General features: G+C 47.4%; 1 protein-coding gene across 6 annotated transcripts in view; it reads right to left on the minus strand.

Moving 5' to 3' along the window:
* Window positions 1–18,635, minus strand: part of CTPS1 (CTP synthase 1) — a 223,370-nt gene that overhangs the window by 102,781 nt on the left and 101,954 nt on the right. For all 6 annotated transcript variants that reach the window (XM_063954629.1, XM_063954631.1, XM_063954627.1 and 3 more), the window contains exon 10: window positions 718–806. In XM_063954629.1, coding sequence (XP_063810699.1) covers window positions 718–806 — 89 coding nt within the window. The remainder of the gene's footprint in view (window positions 1–717; window positions 807–18,635) is intronic.

Genomic DNA, 18,635 nt, shown 5'->3' on the forward strand with positions numbered 1-18,635 from the left:
CCAGCTCTGTCCGGGCACAGATTCTAACTGAGGTCTGGAGGAGGGGCATAGAGGGAGGAGCCAGTGCACACCAGTAGTACTAAATCTTTCTTAGAGTGCGTAGTCTCCTGCGGACCCCGTCTATTCCCCATGGTCCTTACGGAGTCCCCAGCATCCACTAGGACGTTAGAGATATAGATATATATATATATATATATATATATATATATATATATCTATATCTCTCACACATTGCAGTAATTGGGTGGGAGAATCTAATATTATGTTGAAAATCCTGGAGTGCCACTAATGAGCACTCCTGTCTGCTCCCTCAAATCCTAGCGAGCATTTCATAGAGAATTCTGCACACAGTAAGAGCATGACTGCTTTAATAAAAATGAAAAATAAAAAATGAGCTGCTCCAGCAACCAGAAAAAACAGTGGTGCCTACTCCTTAGGTTCAAATGTAAAACTGAAGTCCCATGGCCTTATGGGATGTAACCGTGAGGAGCAACCCTTGCAATAAGTTTTGTTTGAAATTTCTGCTTCTATGCAACACTACAATTGAACGAGAATTTAAACTTAACTAGTAACATATAGATGCCACTCTGATCTGACAAGCTGCACCAACCGACCAACTACAAAAACAAAAATATAAATCACACCCCCACCCCATTATTCTGTAGTCATATTTTGAGCAACTACTGTACTTACAGACCATTTCTGGGTTTTCCTTACTTTGAGCTGCAGAGTTTCTGCCAGGCTTCATGGTACCGCACAGGCTCTTCCTGTAGAGTGCTTGGCTCCAAATCAGCGGAGTCTATATACTACCAAAAGAATTGAAACATGTTAAAAGTTTATCATTTTAATGTAGTTTAAAAGGATTTTTGGTCACTTACCATTGAATTCTTTTCTCTTAAGGCTATGGGACAACGGACCATGGGATTGCAGTTTAGGCTGGAGTTGGCACTTAAACTACTGTAACGTTAAAATGTATGGTCCTTCCCCCTGCAACCCCATAATGACAGTAAATCTTTAAAAGAGTCTGGTAAGGAGTAGCAGTAACAGAGTGAAAATGTTAGAATAAAACAAACCAGTAGGGAAAAAGAGGATTTTGGTACTTACCGATAAATCCATTTCTCTGAATCCTCTAGGGGACACTGGAGCATTCTTAGACAGTAGGGGTGTGAAGCTTGCAACCGGAGGTGTGGCACAATCTAAAATAAGCATTGTCTGCACAGCCGGCTCCTCCCCCTTCACATCCCTCCTACCTCAGTTTAGAAAATTTGACTGAGAGAATAGGACATGACAGTATAGCACATGGCGAGGAACCGAACCGTAAAACCTACCAAACAACATCCAAGAAACTCTTAACAGAATAACTAACGCTGTTTGTCCGAACAGTTTGAACAAGAACAATGAACACAGCAGGTTTGACAGCACAGAGGCGGGCGTCCAGTGTCCCCTAGAGGATTCAGAGAAATGGATTTATCGGTAAGTACCAAAAACCTCTTTTCTCTTTCATCCACTAGGGGACACTGGAGCATTCTTAGACAGTAAGGGACGTCCCAAAGTTATCCCCCAGGGAGGGAGTGCTGTCAGGGGCCTGCAAAACTAAACGTCCGAACTTAGAGTATCCGGACACAAAGGTATCAAACTTGTAATATTTTGCGAACGTGTGGGCTACGGACCACGTCGCCGCTCTGCAAAGATGAGTAACGGAAGTACCTCTGGCAGCCCATGAGGCACCCACTGATCGGGTGGTAAGAGCCCCCGTCTGAACTGGAACCTGTTTGCCACAGGAAACATAAGCTTGCCAAATGGCATGTCTAATCCATCTAGCCAAAGACTGGTTAGAGGCTGGCCAACCCTTCTTAGGCCCATCATAAAGAACAAACAAATGGTCCGACCGTCTGAATGATGACGTAACATGTACGTATACCTGTAAAGCTTGGACAACAACCAAGGACACGTCCCCATCTGCGCGAGCCTGGAAAGACGGGACACCAACCGGCTGGTTTACATGAAACCCAGAAACACCCTTAGGAAGAAAATCTGCTCTTGTCCGGAGTTCTGCCCTGCCCTATCCCTCATGGGAGGGAGAGCGCGGAGGCTCCTGCAAGACTGCTTGACCAAACTTGAGGTCATCAGAGGCCAAAGTATCGAACTTGTAAAACTTGGCAAACGTGTTCGTCCCAGACCAAGTAGCTGCTCGGCAAAGTTGTACAGCTGAGACACCCCGGGCAGCCGCCCAAGACGAGCCCACTTTACGAGTAGAGTGGGCCTTTACAGATCTTGGGCACGACAATCCTGCCGTAGAATATGCATGCTGGATAGTGAACCTGATCCAGCGTGAAATCGACTGCTTAGAGGCAGGACACCCAATTTTCTTGGGATTATAGAGGACAAACAGTCAGTTTTTCTATGATGAGCTGTTCTCTTCACATAAATTTTCAAAGCCCTCACAACATCCAAGGCCTTTGAAGCAATTGAGGAGTTAGTAGCCACTGGCACCACAATAGGTTGGTTGATATGGAAAGCCAATACAACCTTAGGCAGGAACTGTGGACGAGTCCTAAGTTCCGCCCTATCTTCATGGAAGATCAGATAGGGACTTTTACAAGATAAAGCCCCCAATTCCGACACGTCGGGCAGAAGCTAAGGCCAACAAAGTGACTGCCTTCCACCTGAAACTGGATGTCAGCCTCAAGTAGAGGCTCAAACCAAGCTGATTGCAGGAACTGCAACACCACATCAAGATCCCAGGGTGCCTTTGGCGCCACAAAGGGAGGCTGGATGTGCAGAACCCCTTTCAAAAAGGTCTGAACCTCAGGGAGGACAGCCAATTGTTTTTGGAAGAAGATGGGACAAAGCAGAGATCTGGACCTTGATGAAGCCCAATCTCAGTCCCATATCCACACCTGCTTGCAGGAAAAGGAGAAAACGTCCAAGTTGAAACTCCACCACAGGAAATTTCTTTGACTCACACCAAGAAACATATTTTTTCCAAATGCGATGGTAATGTTTAGACGTTACCCCTTTCCTAGCCTGTATCAGGGTAGGAATGACCTCACTTGGGATACCCTTCCGAGCTAAGATCTGGCGTTCAACCGCCATGCCGTCAAACGTAGCCGTGGTAAGGCTTGATAAGCGAACGGCCCTGCAGTAGCAGATCCTCCCGAAGAGGTAAAGGCCTTGGATATTCCAGCAGAAGATCCAGCAGATCCGCGTACCAAGCCCTCCTTGGCCAGTCGGGAGCAATGAGGATTGCTAGAACCTTTGTTCTTTTTACCAGTTGAAGAACCTTTAGTATCAGAGGAAGTGGAGAGAACACATACACTGACGTGAACACCCACGGTGTTACCAGTGCATCCACCGCCACTGCCTGCGGGTCTCTCGACCTGGAACAGTACCTCCATAGCTTCTTGTTGAGGCGGGAGGCCATCATGTCTATGTGAGGAACCCCCCACCAACCGGTTACCTCCTCGAACACCTCCGGATGGAGGCCCCACTCTCCCGGATGGAGAAGTCTGCTTCCCAGTTGTCTACTCCCGGAATGAAGATTGCTGACATCGCCACCGCGTGCCTTTCTGCCCAGAGGAGGATTCTTGACACCTCTGACATGGCAGCCCTGCTCTCCGTTCCGCCTTGTCGGTTTATGTAGGCCACTGTGGTCACGTTGTCCGACTGCACTTGAACAACCCGATCATGTAGAAGGTGTGCTGCTTGCAGAAGTCCGTTGTATACAGCTCTTAGTTCCAGAATGTTTATCGGGAGAAGGGATTCTTGATTCGACCACCTTAATTGGAAGGTTTCCCCCTGAGCGACTGCTCCACAACCTCTTAAGACTTGCATCCGTGGTTAGAAGGATCCAGTGCCGAACTCCGAACCTTCGGCCTTCCAGAAGGTGTGGTAGTTGTAGCTACCAGAGGAGCGAAATTCTGGCTTTCGGTGACAGACGTATCCTCTGGTGCATGTGTAGGTGAGATCCCAACCACTGGTCCAAGAGATCCAGCTGAAAGGATCGAGCATGAAACCTTCCGTACTGTAGAGACTCGTAGGAGGCAACCATCTTCCCCAGAAGGCGGATGCACTGATGAACAAATACCCAGGAAGGCTTTAAGACATCCCGGACCATTGACTGAATCACCAATGCTTTCTCCACCAGAAACACCCGCTGCACTTCAGTGTCTAGGATCATCCCCAGGAAAGACAGCCTCCTTGTCGGCTCCAGGTGAGACTTTGGAAGGTTTAGGATCCAACCGTGCTCTTTGAGCAGACGTGTCGTGAGAGTAATGGATCGCAACAACTTCTCCCTGGACGACGCCTTGAACAGGAGATCGTCCAGATACGGAATTATGTTCACCCCTTGCTTGCGTAGGAGAACCATCATTTCCGCCATCACCTTGGTGCTGTGGAGAGGCCAAACGGCAGCGTCTGATAGTGATTGTCCAACAGTGCAAACCTGAGGTATGCCTGATGCGGTGACCAAATGGGAATGTGGAGGTACGCATCCTTGATGTCCAGGGACACCAGGAACTTCCCCTCTGTCAGACCTGAGATGACAGCGCTCAGAGACTCCATCTTGAATTTGAACTCCCTGAGGTAGGGGTTCAGAGATTTTAAGTTCAGAATTGACCGTACCGAAACATCAGGCTTCGGTAACACAAAAAGGTTTGAATAGTAACCTTTGTTCCACTGATGAGGTGGAACTGGAACAATGACCCTGGATACCACCAATTTTTGGATAGCTTCCAGAAGAACTGCTCTGTCTGTCGGCAGAGCCGGCAAGCCTGACTTGAAGAAACGGTGAGGTGGGAGATCTTGAAACTCCAGCCTGTACCCTCTGGACACTATATCCAGTACCCAGGGGTTCAGGCCAGACGACACCCAGACGTGGCTGAAATCACCAGAGACTTTCCCCCACCTGACCTTCCTCCAGGCCTAGCTGTCCACCGTCATGCGGAGGACTTTGGGGTATCAGAAGAAGGCTTCTGGTTCTGGCAGCCAGCGGGAGCAGGCTTCTTTCCTTTAGCACGACCACCTCTGAAGAAGGTGTTCGAAGGCTTGTTCTTTCTAGGCCTCGCGGGCCGTGACGTAGCTTGTGCAAAAGGCTTCTTGGTAGCTGGTGCAGCTGAGGGGAGAAAAGGAGACTTGCCCGCGGTAGCCATGGCAATCCACACATCCAGCGCCTCCCCAAAGAGAGCCTGACCTGAACACGGTAGGACCTCCACGGTCTTCCTGGATTCTGAGTCCGCAGACCATTGGCGCAGCCAGAGACCCCTGCGAGCTGAGACGGACATGGAGGAGATCCCCGCAGCCATAGAACCCAGGTCCTTCATGGAGTCTACCTGGAACCATGCAGAATCCTGAATATTACGTAAAAATAAAATCTACGTCACCTTTATCCATCGTGGTCGATTCCTCCTGCAGAGTGATTGACCACATGGCAATAGCCTTAGATATCCAAGCACAGGCTATAGTTGGCCGCAGTATAGCCCCTGAAGCCGTGTAAATGGATTTTAGCGTAGCGTCCACCTTGCGATCTGCCGGGTCCTTCAACGCGGTAAATCCCGGGACTGGTAATACCACTTGTTTGGAAAGCCTAGAGACAGAGGCGTCTACTATCGGAGGAGACTCCCACTTTTTTCTATCTTCCTCTGGGAAGGGAAAAGCAACCAAGACCCTCTTAGGTATCTGGAATTTTTTCTCCGGATTTTCCCAGGCTTTTTCAAAGATAGCATTTAATTCCATAGATGCTGGGAAAGGTGAAGGGGGCTTTTTACGGTCTGTGAAAAAGGCCTCCTCAACCTGCTCAGAAGTTGTGTCAGTAATGCGCAACACATCCCTCACGGCCTCAATCATCAACTGCACCCCCTTGGAAAGTGATGCCGTCCCCCTGGACACATCCCCATCACCGTCTGTGTCAGAATCGGTGTCCGTGTCATCCTGCATAATCTTTGCAAGTGCACGTTTGTGAGAATGTACCGCAGGGGACCCCGAGGAAGCAGTATCCGACCATACAACCGTAGAGGATTGTAGGACATGAGTGGCATGCTCAGTTCTAGCAACCCTATCTGATATCTGAGAAATAGTCCCCCTAAGAGAGGGGAAGATAAATCCTCTGCAGCATATGAAACAGAGTCTCTAGACATGTTTGCAATTTCACACCAATAACCCCACATACACACAGGGTACTGGGCAGACAGAGTTCCCCCCCCAAGAATGGCAGAGAGACACACACAGATTGGCGCCATCCCACACACAGCGCTATTATAGGTATAGGGAGACCCTAAACCAGCGCTGACTGTGTCCCTTAATAGGTGACAGCATCCCCTCCCTTCTACAACCCCCTGGTACCGTACAGATAGCTGGAGGTGCTATGGAGGGACTGTTCTTCCACTGGCAGTGTGTCTGCAGGCAGGAAAATGGCGCTGAACGCTGCTGGGTCCGCTCTGAGGAGAAGCTCCGCCCCCTTAAAGGCGCTGTCTTCCCGCTCTTCTGAGATTATACTGGCCTGAGGATTTTGTGATGGCTGAGATCCGCAGACCCCACCATGCTTGATTTGGTCAGTGTAGTGTCAGGTGCTGGCTCAGGGCGCCCCTCACCGAAGTACCGCTGAGCCGTCCAGGAGCGCTTACCCTTAAGCCATCATCTTCACACTGACCCCCCGCTTGTAAGGGGGGACAGTGACTCACTCGCCACACTTCAGCTCTGCAAGGGGGTGGCGGCTGGCTGCTGGGGTGAGCGTTCCCCTGTGGCGGGGCTTGATCTGTCCCTTCTGGAGCTCAATGTCCAGTCAGCGGAGACAGTGGCTCAGACCCTGCAGGGCGGACACTGCTCCCCCCTCAGTCCCTCATTGCAGGCAGGCTGTTGCCAACTGCCTCCTGAAATAAAAATAAAAAAAAGAAACTTTTTCTAAGAAAGCTCTGTAGAGCTCCCCTAGCTGTGACCGGCTCCTCCGGGCACATTTTCTAAACTAAGTCAGGAAGGAGGGGCATAGAGGGAGGAGCCAGCCCACACTATTAAACTTTTAAAGTGCCAATGGCTCCTGGTGGACCCATCTATACCCCATGGTACTAATATGGACCCCGGCATCCTCTAGGACGTAAGAGAAATACAGTGTTTTTATACTGTCCAAAACCGGTATATCATTTCACTTTATTTTGAGGATTTATCCTAAGAGATGAATGTGGATTAAAACAACGATAAGGAAGAGCAAAGACCCACCTATCCTGCATTACACACAAGGTTCAGTTTGTGAGTGTCTTGTTGAAGGGGGCATCCCCTGATCTCTTCATCTGTGACGGGACTATGAGATTGAGTTACTCTATGTGAGTTGTAATTTGTGAGTTTTTTATTGAAGGTGGCATCCCCTGAAATCATTAATGGTGAAGGTACCTTTGTTGCTGATGAGCTGTTTTCTCTATTCACTATTGTGAATGGTTGAATTTAGGGGTTAAAACCCCAATATAATTAATAAATCACCATCAGTGGGATGATATTGTTATATTTGAATGTGCAAATTTAACCAATAGTATTACACGAGGATCTTTGTGTTTTTGTGTTGTTCTCTTTTATGGTAAACATCGCCTTAAGGAGACAAGTGGAACAGAAAAAAAAAACAGAAAAAAAAAACAGCATGAAACCAGGGGAGTACATTTATCCTTTTACATTACCTGATATACACATCTTATATTAATATTTGGGCGCTCATATAAGCCAGAGACAATCAATTTTTTTGTACTATTGCCTGGGGTCTAGGGTGTGATCCCATATCTCATGGTTCATTAGAGCTGCCTATTTGTGCGCACAAAGACAGTATCATTGTAACTTTGTTTCCAGTACTGCAGTTTGTGTTTTCCCATTCCACAGTAAGCAAAAACAACATACACACAGACAGTTGATAATGCAAGCCTGCCCTACTGTATGTGAGAGGAGACAGAGTTAGAGAGGAACACCAGCACACCCTGAGCTGCACTGCCCCAGTGAGGCTGTTAGCTCTCCTAAAACACTCAGTAAACACTAACAATGTGTGTCCTAAATAGGATCAGGATAGTGTACACAAGTGGCTCTCCCCCTTTGCTACACCCTGTACCAGATATCCAGCATGGCTGAGGAGTCAGGAAGCGCTGTATATGGTTGCAGTAAGCAGAGGAAGGCGCCAAAACACCTGCATGTCCCGCTCTGAGGTAGCTCCGCCCCATCCAATGGCGCCAGAGATACATATATAGATTATACTGGCAAAGTCTCCAAATTAGCTTAAAACCTCACACAAGTGCTAGTCAAGCCCTGTTGTGCCAGTTCTACAGGGGGGATCTTAGCGGGACCCCCCAGGGAGGGTCCCGTACACCGTGTCCGTGGTCAGCCGCACTTTGAACCAGGGACTTCCCTAGCGGGCCCCCGAGTTGTACTCCCCACCGATGTCACCTTCAGGCAGCGTTAGGGGTGTGCGGCGTGCTGCAACTTTGACAGCCAAAGCGCAGTGCCCCGCTGAACAACCAACCCCTCAGAACTGCAGCGGGGAAGCGGCTCTGCACCTCGTAAGGCCGGTAACTGTCGCGCCCCCCCCCAACTTCCACGGTGCAGATATGCTGTTGCCCCGACAGCATACCGAAAATAATAAAAGTTTAAAAGAAAAATGAAGAAAACTCTCTGGAGCTGCAGAGATGTGCATCCTCTCCTGAGGGCACTTTTTTCTAAACTGCCTGTGGGAGGGGGTATAGAGGGGAGGAGCCAGCACATCCAGTGAAGAAATGTAAAGTGCACTGGCTCCTTTGGACCCCGTCTACACCCCATCGTACTAGTTTCCCCCAATATCCCTTATGGATCATAGAGAAAATAAGATTTTACTCACCGGTAAATCTATTTCTCGTAGTCCGTAGTGGATGCTGGGACTCCGTAAGGACCATGGGGAATAGCGGCTCCGCAGGAGACTGGGCACAACGAAAGAAAGCTTTAGGACTACCTGGTGTGCACTGGCTCCTCCCACTATGACCCTCCTCCAGACCTCAGTTAGGATACTGTGCCCGGAAGAGCTGACACAATAAGGAAGGATTTTGAATCCCGGGTAAGACTCATACCAGCCACACCAATCACACCGTATAACTCGTGAAACTATACCCAGTTAACAGTATGAAATATAACTGAGCCTCTCAACAGATGGCTCAACAATAACCCTTTAGTTAGGCAATAACTATAAACAAGTATTGCAGACAATCCGCACTTGGGATGGGCGCCCAGCATCCACTACGGACTACGAGAAATAGATTTACCGGTGAGTAAAATCTTATTTTCTCTGACGTCCTAGTGGATGCTGGGAACTCCGTAAGGACCATGGGGATTATACCAAAGCTCCCAAACGGGCGGGAGAGTGCGGATGACTCTGCAGCACCGAATGAACAAACTCTAGGTCCTCCTCAGCCAGGGTATCAAACTTGTAGACTCTTACAAAAATGTTTTAACCCGACCAAGTAACAGCTCGGCAAAGTTGTAAAGCCGAGACCCCTCGGGCAGCCGCCCAAGAAGAGCCCACTTTCCTCGTGGAATGAGCTTTTACAGATTTAGGGTGCGGCAGTCCAGCCGCAGAATGTGCAAGTTGAATCGTGCTACAGATCCAGCGAGCAATAGTCTGCTTAGAAGCAGGAGCACCCAGCTTGTTGGGTGCATACAGGAGAAATAGCGAGTCAGTTTTCCTGACTCCAGCTGTCCTGGAAACATATACTTTTCAGGGCCCTGACTACGTCCAGTAACTTGGAATCCACCAAGTCCCAAGTAGCCGCAGGCACCACAATAGGTTGGTTCACATGAAACTTGTATATAAATACAGCTGGAGATAAATCTCAAACTGTATAAATCTGGCACTATAGATAATAGTAATAAATTAACCAGTTGGTGATCGATACAAAAATGGTGAAATTACGGCTGCTGAGCAAAACAGCTGGCTAGGCTGAAAAACACTATGAAACACAAACAAAAGAAATGCTCTGCGCTCCCAATCACTTTGAGTTAATTGACCAATCAATTAAAGGCAGTCTATCATGGAGAATAATTGACTCAATGAGGCTTGACCCCTTTTTTAAAAATATTTTATCAAACAATTAGATACCACATAAACACATAAAACAATACATGAAAAATTGACAATTTAAAAATTCAGAGGTTAATACCTCTAGCATATGTAAGCAGAAACACTATCTATAATTGTAAATGTGCTATTGAGACAGTATACAATGTAACTAAAGTGCAAAATTGAATATCTTGAGAGAGAGGTTCTCTAGCAGAATGTCAATTGATTCTACCACTGGCGTCCCAGTGTAAAATCATATACAGGTTGAGTATCCCATATCCAAATATCCGAAATACGGAATATTCCGAAATACGGACTTTTTTGAGCGAGAGTGAGATAGTGAAACTTTTGTTTTCTGATGGCTCAATGTACACAAACTTTGTTTAATACACACAGTTATTAAAAATATTGTATTAAATGACCTTCAGACTGTGTATATAAAGTGTATATGAAACATAAATGAATTGTGTGAATTTAGACACACTTTGTTTAATGCACAAAGTTATAAAAAATATTGGCTAAAATTACCTTCAGGCTGTGTGTATAAGGTGCATATAAAACATAAATGCATTCTGTGCTTAGATTTAGGTCCCATTGCCATGATATCTCATTATGGTAAGCAATTATTCCAAAATACGGAAAAATCCGATATCCAAAATACCTCTGGTCCCAAGCATTTTGGATAAGGGATACTCAACCTGTATACTGTCCACAGAAGGCTCCGCAAAAACTAGTATGGGACTATTAAAGGCAAAACAAACAATGATAATTACCCCCGTGCTGGTTCCTGTAGTTTATCACAGGGTCCTGTATGCAAATGCACGAGGTAGATGTAATAATTTTTAGTTGATGCCTCAGTGATAATTGGAAGGCAAACTTGCTGAAGTGCTCTCACCTTCGATAGAGTAGCCGGCAATTGACCATATGATGATATTATATTAGGAACTTCCCAACAAGGGATGTGATTGATTCAGCTGGTGATAACAGTGTGGTAAGGCAAGTCCGCTGATGGCTGATGATAAAGTGGTCTCACTGCGGAGATCCGTTCGTATCCCTAGTCGTGGCAGTTTCCAAAAAATACAATGCCGTGTAGCTGAAATCACCTTTTGCCTCACTGCGGAGGTACGGTTCCTGAAGGTCACTTGGCTGCAGTGTAAACGCCGGAAGGTGCCGGGAGCCGAGAAGCTAAGGAGCCTGTCTGCCAGATATCAGATGTCCAATAATGAACTCGTAGAAGGGGGCGCCCCCTTCTACGAGTTCATTATTGGACATCTGATATCTGGCAGACAGGCTCCTTAGCTTCTCGGCTCCCGGCATTTACACTGCAGCCAAGTGACCTTCAGGAACCGTACCTCCGCAGTGAGGCAAAAGGTGATTTCAGCTACACGGCATTGTATTTTTTGGAAACTGCCACGACTAGGGATACGAACGGATCTCCGCAGTGAGACCACTTTATCATCAGCCATCAGCGGACTTGCCTTACCACACTTATCACCAGCTGAATCAATCACATCCCTTGTTGGGAAGTTCCTAATATAATATCATCATATGGTCAATTGCCGGCTTCTCTAACGAAGGTGAGAGCACTTCAGCAAGTTTGCCTTCCAATTATCACTGAGGCATCAACTAAAAATTATTACATCTACCTCGTGCATTTGCATACAGGACCCTGTGATAAACTCCAGGAACCAGCACGGGGGTAATTATCATTGTTTGTTTTGCCTTAATAGTCCCATACTAGTTTTTGCGGAGCCTTCTGTGGACAGTATATATGATTTTACACTGGGACGCCAGTGGTAGAATCAATTGACATTCTGCTAGAGAACCTCTCTCTCAAGATATTCAATTTTGCACTTTAGTTACATTGTATACTGTCTCAATAGCACATTTACAATTATAGATAGTGTTTCTGCTTACATATGCTAGAGGTATTAACCTCTGAATTTTTAAATTGTCAATTTTTCATGTATTGTTTGTTTTATGTGTTTATGTGGTATCTAATTGTTTGATAAAATATTTTTAAAAAAGGGGTCAAGCCTCATTGAGTCAATTATTCTCCATGATAGACTGCCTTTAATTGATTGGTCAATTAACTCAAAGTGATTGGGAGCGCAGAACATTTCTTTTGTTTGTGGTACACATGAAAAACTGATACCACCTTAGGAAGGAATTGGGAACGAGTCCTCAATTCCGCCTTATCCATATAAAATACAGATAAGGGCTTTTGTATGACAAAGCCGCCAATTCTGATACACGCCTGGCCGACGCCAAGGCCCACAGCATGACCACTTTCCACGTGAGGTATTATAGCTCCACGGATTTAAGTGGCTCAACCCAATGCGACTTCAGGAAATCCAACACCACGTTGAGATCCCACGGTGCCACTGGAGGCACAAACGGGGGCTGACTATGCAGCACTCCCTTAACAAAAGTCTGAACTTCAGGCAGTGAAGCCAGTTCTATTTTGGAAGAAAATCGATAGAGCCGAAATCTGGACCTTAATGGAACCCAATTTTAGGCCCATAGTCACCTCTGACTGTAGGAAGCGCAGAAATCGACCTAGCTGAAATTCCTCCTTTGGGGCCTTCCTGGCCTCACAGCACGCAACATATTTCCGCCATATGCGGTGATAATGGTTTGCGTTCACTTCTTTCCTAGCTTTAAATAGCGTAGGGATAACTTCCTCCGGAATGCCCTTTTCCTTCAGGATCCGGCGTTCAACCGCCATGCCGTCAAACGCAGCCGCGGTACGTCTTGGAACAGACAGGCCCCCTGCTGCAGCAGGTCCTGTCTGAGCGGCAGAGGCCATGGGTCCTCTGAGATCATTTCTTGGAGTTCTGGTTACCAAGCTCTTCTTGGCCAACCCGGAACAATGAGTATAGTTCTTACTCCTCTCCTTCTTATTATTCTCATTACCCTGGGTAAGAGAGGCAGAGAAGGGAACACATACACCGACTGGTACACCCACGGTGTTACCAGAGCGTCCACAGCTATCGCCTGAGGGTCCCTTGACCTGGTGCAATATCTTTGTAGCTTTTTGTTGAGGCGGGACGCCATCATGTCCACCTGTGGCCTTTCCCAACGGTGTACAATCATTTGGAAGACTTCTGGATGAAGTCCCCACTCTCCCGGGTGGAGGTCGTGTCTTCTGAGAAAGTCTGCTTCTCAGTTGTCCACTCCGGGAATGAACACTGCTGACAGTGCTAACACATGATTTTCCGCCCATCGGAGAATCCTTGTGGCTTCTGCCATCGCCATCCTGCTTCTTGTGCCGCCCTGTCGGTTTACATGAGCGACCGCCGTGATGTTGTCTGACTGGATCAGCACCGGCCGGTGTTGAAGCAGGGGTCTAGCCTGACTTAGGGCATTGTAAATGGCCCTTAGTTCCAGAATATTTATGTGTAGGGAAGTCTCCTGACTTTTCCATAGCCTTGGAAGTTTCTTCCCTGTGTGACTGCCCCCCAGCCTCGAAGGCTGGCATCCGTGGTCACCAGGACCCAGTCCTGTATGCCGAATCTGCGGCCCCCTAGAAGATGAGCACTCTGCAGCCACCACAACAGCGACACCCTGGCCCTTGGAGACAGGGTTTTCCGCCGATGCATCTGAAGATGCGACCCGGACCACTTGTCCAACAGATCCCACTGGAAGATCCTTGCATGGAACCTGGCGAATGGAATTTCTTCGTAAGAAGCTACCATCTTTCCCAGGGCTCGCGTGCATTGATGCACCGACACCTGTATTTGTATTAGGAGGTCTCTGTCTAGAGACGACAACTCCTTGGACTTCTCCGGGAGAAACCCTTTTTATCCTGTTCTGTGTCCAGAACCATACCCAGGAACAGTAGACGCGTTGTAGGACCAGCTGCGACTTTGGAATATTCAGAATCCAGCCGTGCTGTTGTAGCACTTCCTGAGATAGTGCTACTCCGCCGAACAACTGCTCCCTGGACCTCGCCTTTATAAGGAGATCGTCCAAGTACGGGATAATTATTTCGGCCATTACCTTGGTAAATACCTCGGTGCCGGGGACAGACCAACGGCAACGTCTGGAATTGGTAATGACAATCCTGTACCACAATTTTGAGGTACTCCTGGTGAAGAGGGTAAATAGGGACATGCAGGTAAGCATCCTTGATGTCCAGTGATACCATGAAATTCTCCAGGCTTGCAATAATCGCCCTGAGCGATTCCATTTTGAACTTGAACCTTCGTATATAAGTGTTCAAGGCTTTCAATTTTAGAATGGATCTCACCGAAACGTCTGGTTTCGGTACCACAACATTTTGGAATAGTAACCCCGGCCTTGTTGAAGGAGGGGTACCTTGATTTCACCTGCTGGAAGTACAGCTTGTGAATTGCCGCCAGTACTACCTTTCTCCGAGGGCAGCAGGCAAGGCTGATGTGAGGTAACGGCGAGGGGGAGTCGCCTCGAACTCCAGCCTGTATCCCTGTGATACTATTTGCAGAACCTAGGGATCCACCTGTGGGCAAGCCCACTGGTCCCTGAAGTTCCCGAGACGCGCCCCTACCGCACCTGTCTCCACCTGTGGAGCCCCAGCGTCATGCGGTGGACTCAGAGGAAGCGGGGGAAGATTTTTGATCCTGGGAACTGGCTGTCTGGTGCAGCTTTTTCCTTCTTCCCTTGTCTCTGTGCAGAAAGGAAGCGCCTTTGACCCGCTTGCTTTTCTGAAGCTGAAAGGACTGTACCTGAAAATACGGTGCTTTCTTAGGCTGTGAGGAAACCTGAGGTAAAAAAATTTCTTCCCAGCTGTTGCTGTGGATACGTACTCCCAGAGACCATCCCCAAACAATTCCTCACCCTTATAAGGCAGAATCTCCATGTGCCTTTTAAAGGCAGCATCACCTGTCCACTGCCGGGTTTCTAATACCCTCCTGGCAGAATGGACATTGCATTAATTCTGGATGCCAGCCGGCAAATATCCCTCTGTGCATCCTTCATATATAAGACGACGTCTTTAATATGCTCTATGTTAGCAAAATATTATCCCTGTCTAGGGTATTAATATTATCTGACAGGGTATCAAGACCACGCTGCAGCAGCACTATTTATGCTGAGGCAATTGCAGGTCTCAGTATAGAACCTGAGTGTGTATATACAGACTTCAGTATAGAACCTGAGTGTGTATATACAGACTTCAGGATAGCCTGCTTTTTATCAGCAGGCTCCTTCAAGGTGGCCGTATCCTAAGAAGGCAGTGCCACCTTTTTTGACAAACGTGTGAGCGCCTTATCCACCCTAGGGGATATCTCCCAACGTGACCTATCCTCTGGCGGGAAAGGGTACGCCATCAGTAACTATTTAGAAATTACCAGTTTCTTATCGGGGGAACCCACGCTTCTTTACACACTTCATTCACTCATCTGATGGGGGAACAAAACACTGGCTGCTTTTTCTCCCCAAAAATAAAACCCCTTTTATGTGGTACTTGGGTTCATGTCAGAAATGTGTAACACATTTTTCATTGCCGAGATCATGTAACGGATGTTCCTAGTGGATTGTGTATATATCTCAACCTCGTCGACACTGGAGTCAGACTCCGTGTCGACATCTGTGTCTGCCATCTGAGGTAACGGGCGTTTTATTGAGCCCCTGATGGCCTTTGAGACGCCTGGCCAGGCGCGGGCTGAGAAGCCGGCTGTCCCACAGCTGTTACGTCATCCAGCCTTTTATGTAAGGAGTTGACATTGTCGGTTAATACCTTTCACCTATCCATCCACTCTGGTGTCGGCCCCACAGGGGGCGACATCCCATTTATCGGCCTCTGCTCCGCCTCCACGTAACCTTCCTCATCCAACATGTCGACACAGCCGTACCGACACACCGCACACACACAGGGAATGACTGAGGACAGGACCCCACAAAGTCCTTTGGGGAGACAGAGAGAGAGTATGCCAGCACACACCAGAGCGCTATATAATGCAGGGATTAACACTATAACTGAGTGATTTTTCCCCCAATAGCTGCTTGTATACATATATTGCGCCTAAATTTAGTGCCCCCCCTCTCTTTTTAACCCTTTGAGCCTGAAAACTACAGGGGAGAGCCTGGAGAGCTGTCTTCCAGCTGCACTGTGAAGAAAAAAATAAGAATTTACTTACCGATAATTCTATTTCTCGTAGTCCGTAGTGGATGCTGGGGACTCCGTCAGGACCATGGGGAATAGCGGGCTCCGCAGGAGACAGGGCACATCTAAAAAAGCTTTTAGGTCACATGGTGTGTACTGGCTCCTCCCCCTATGACCCTCCTCCAAGCCTCAGTTAGGTACTGTGCCCGGACGAGCGTACACAATAAGGAAGGATCTTGAATCCCGGGTAAGACTCATACCAGCCACACCAATCACACCGTACAACTTGTGATCTGAACCCAGTTAACAGTATGATAACAAAACGAAGTAGCCTCTGAAAAGATGGCTCACAACAATAGTAATAACCCGATTTTTGTAACAATAACTATGTACAAGCATTGCAGACAATCCGCACTTGGGATGGGCGCCCAGCATCCACTACGGACTACGAGAAATAGAATTATCGGTAAGTAAATTCTTATTTTCTCTAACGTCCTAGTGGATGCTGGGGACTCCGTCAGGACCATGGGGATTATACCAAAGCTCCCAAACGGGCGGGAGAGTGCGGATGACTCTGCAGCACCGAATGAGAGAACTCCAGGTCCTCCTTAGCCAGAGTATCAAATTTGTAAAATTTTACAAACGTGTTCTCCCCTGACCACGTAGCTGCTCGGCAAAGTTGTAATGCCGAGACTCCTCGGGCAGCCGCCCAGGATGAGCCCACCTTCCTTGTGGAATGGGCATCTACATATTTCGGCTGTGGCAGGCCTGCCACAGAATGTGCAAGCTGAATTGTACTACAAATCCAGCGTGCAATAGACTGCTTAGAAGCAGGAGCACCCAGCTTGTTGGGTGCATACAATATAAACAGCAAGTCAGACTTTCTGACTCCAGCCGTCCTAACTATATATATATATATATATATATATATATATATATATATATATATATATATATATATATATATATATATATATATATATATATATATATATTTTTTTTTTTTTAGGGCCCTGACAACGTCTAGTAACTTGGAGTCCTCCAAGTCCCTAGTAGCCGCAGGCACCACAACAGGTTGTTTCAGGTGAAAACGCTGACACCCCTTTAGGAAGAAACTGGAGACGAGTCCCAGTTCTGCCCTGTTCAAATGGAAAATTTTAATATGGGCTTTTGTAAGACAAAGCCGCCCATTCTGACAATCGCCTGGCCGAGGCCAGGGCTAACACATGGTCACTTCCCATGTGAGATATTGGTCGACAGCATGGTCACTTTCCATGTGAGATATTTCAAATCCACAGATTTGAGCTGTTCAAACCAATATGATTTTAAGAAATCCCAACACTATGTTGAAACCTCACGGTGCCCCTAGAGGCACAAAAAAGCTGTATATGCAATACACCCTTTACAATCTGGACTTCAGGAACTGAAGTCAATTCTTTCTGGAAGAAAATCTACAGGGCCGAAATTTAAATGTTAATGAACCCCAATTTGAGGCCCAAAACACTCCTGTTTTCAGGAAGTGTAGAAATCGACCTAGTTGAATTTCCGTCGTGGAGCCTTCCTGGCCTCACCCACGCAACATATTTTCACCACATGTGGTGATGACGTTGTGCGGTCACCTCCTTCCTGGCTTTGACCAGGGTAGGTATGACCTCTTATGGAATGCCTTTTCCCTTCAGGATCCGGCATTCAACCGCCATGCCGTCAAACGCAGCCGCGGTAAATCTTGGAATAGACATGGTACTTGCTGAAGCAAGTCCCTTCTTAGCTCCCCAGGCCCTTAGTCCTCTGTGAGCATTTCTTGAAGTTCCGGGTACCAAGTCCCTCTTGGCCAATCCGGAGCCACTAGTATAGTTCATACTCCTCTATGTCTTATAATTCTCAATACCTTGGTTATGAGAAACAGAGGAGGGAACACATACACTGACTGGTACACCCACGGTGTTACCAGAACATCCACAGCTATCGCCTGAAGGTCTCATGACCTGGCGGAATACCTGTCCCGTTTTTTGTTCGGGCGGGACGCCATCATGTCCACCTTTGGTCTTTGCCAACGGTCCACAATCATGTTGAAAAACTTCCCTATGAAGTTTCCACTCTCCCGGGTGGAGGTCATGCCTGCTGAGGAAGTCTGCTTCCCAGTCGTCCACTCCCGGAAAGAACACTGCTGACAGTGCTATCACATGATTTTCCGCCTAGCGAAAAATCCTTGCAGTTTTGTCACTGCCCTCCTGCTTCTTGTGCCGCCCTTTCTGTTTACGTGGGCGACTGCCGTGATGTTATCCCACTGGATCAATACCGGCTGACCTTGAAGCAGAGGTCTAGCTAAGTTTAGAACATTATAAATTTGCTCTAAGCTTATTTATGCGGAGAGAATTCTCCAGACTTAATCACACTTCCCTGGAAATTTTTTCCCTGTGTGACTGTTCCCCAGCCTCTCAGGCTGGCCTCCGTGGCCACCGGCATCCAATCCTGAATGCCGAATTTTCGGCCCTCTAGAAG

Source organism: Pseudophryne corroboree, chromosome 2, assembly GCF_028390025.1.
Source record: "Pseudophryne corroboree isolate aPseCor3 chromosome 2, aPseCor3.hap2, whole genome shotgun sequence".
Classification (NCBI taxonomy): Eukaryota; Metazoa; Chordata; class Amphibia; order Anura; family Myobatrachidae; genus Pseudophryne; species Pseudophryne corroboree.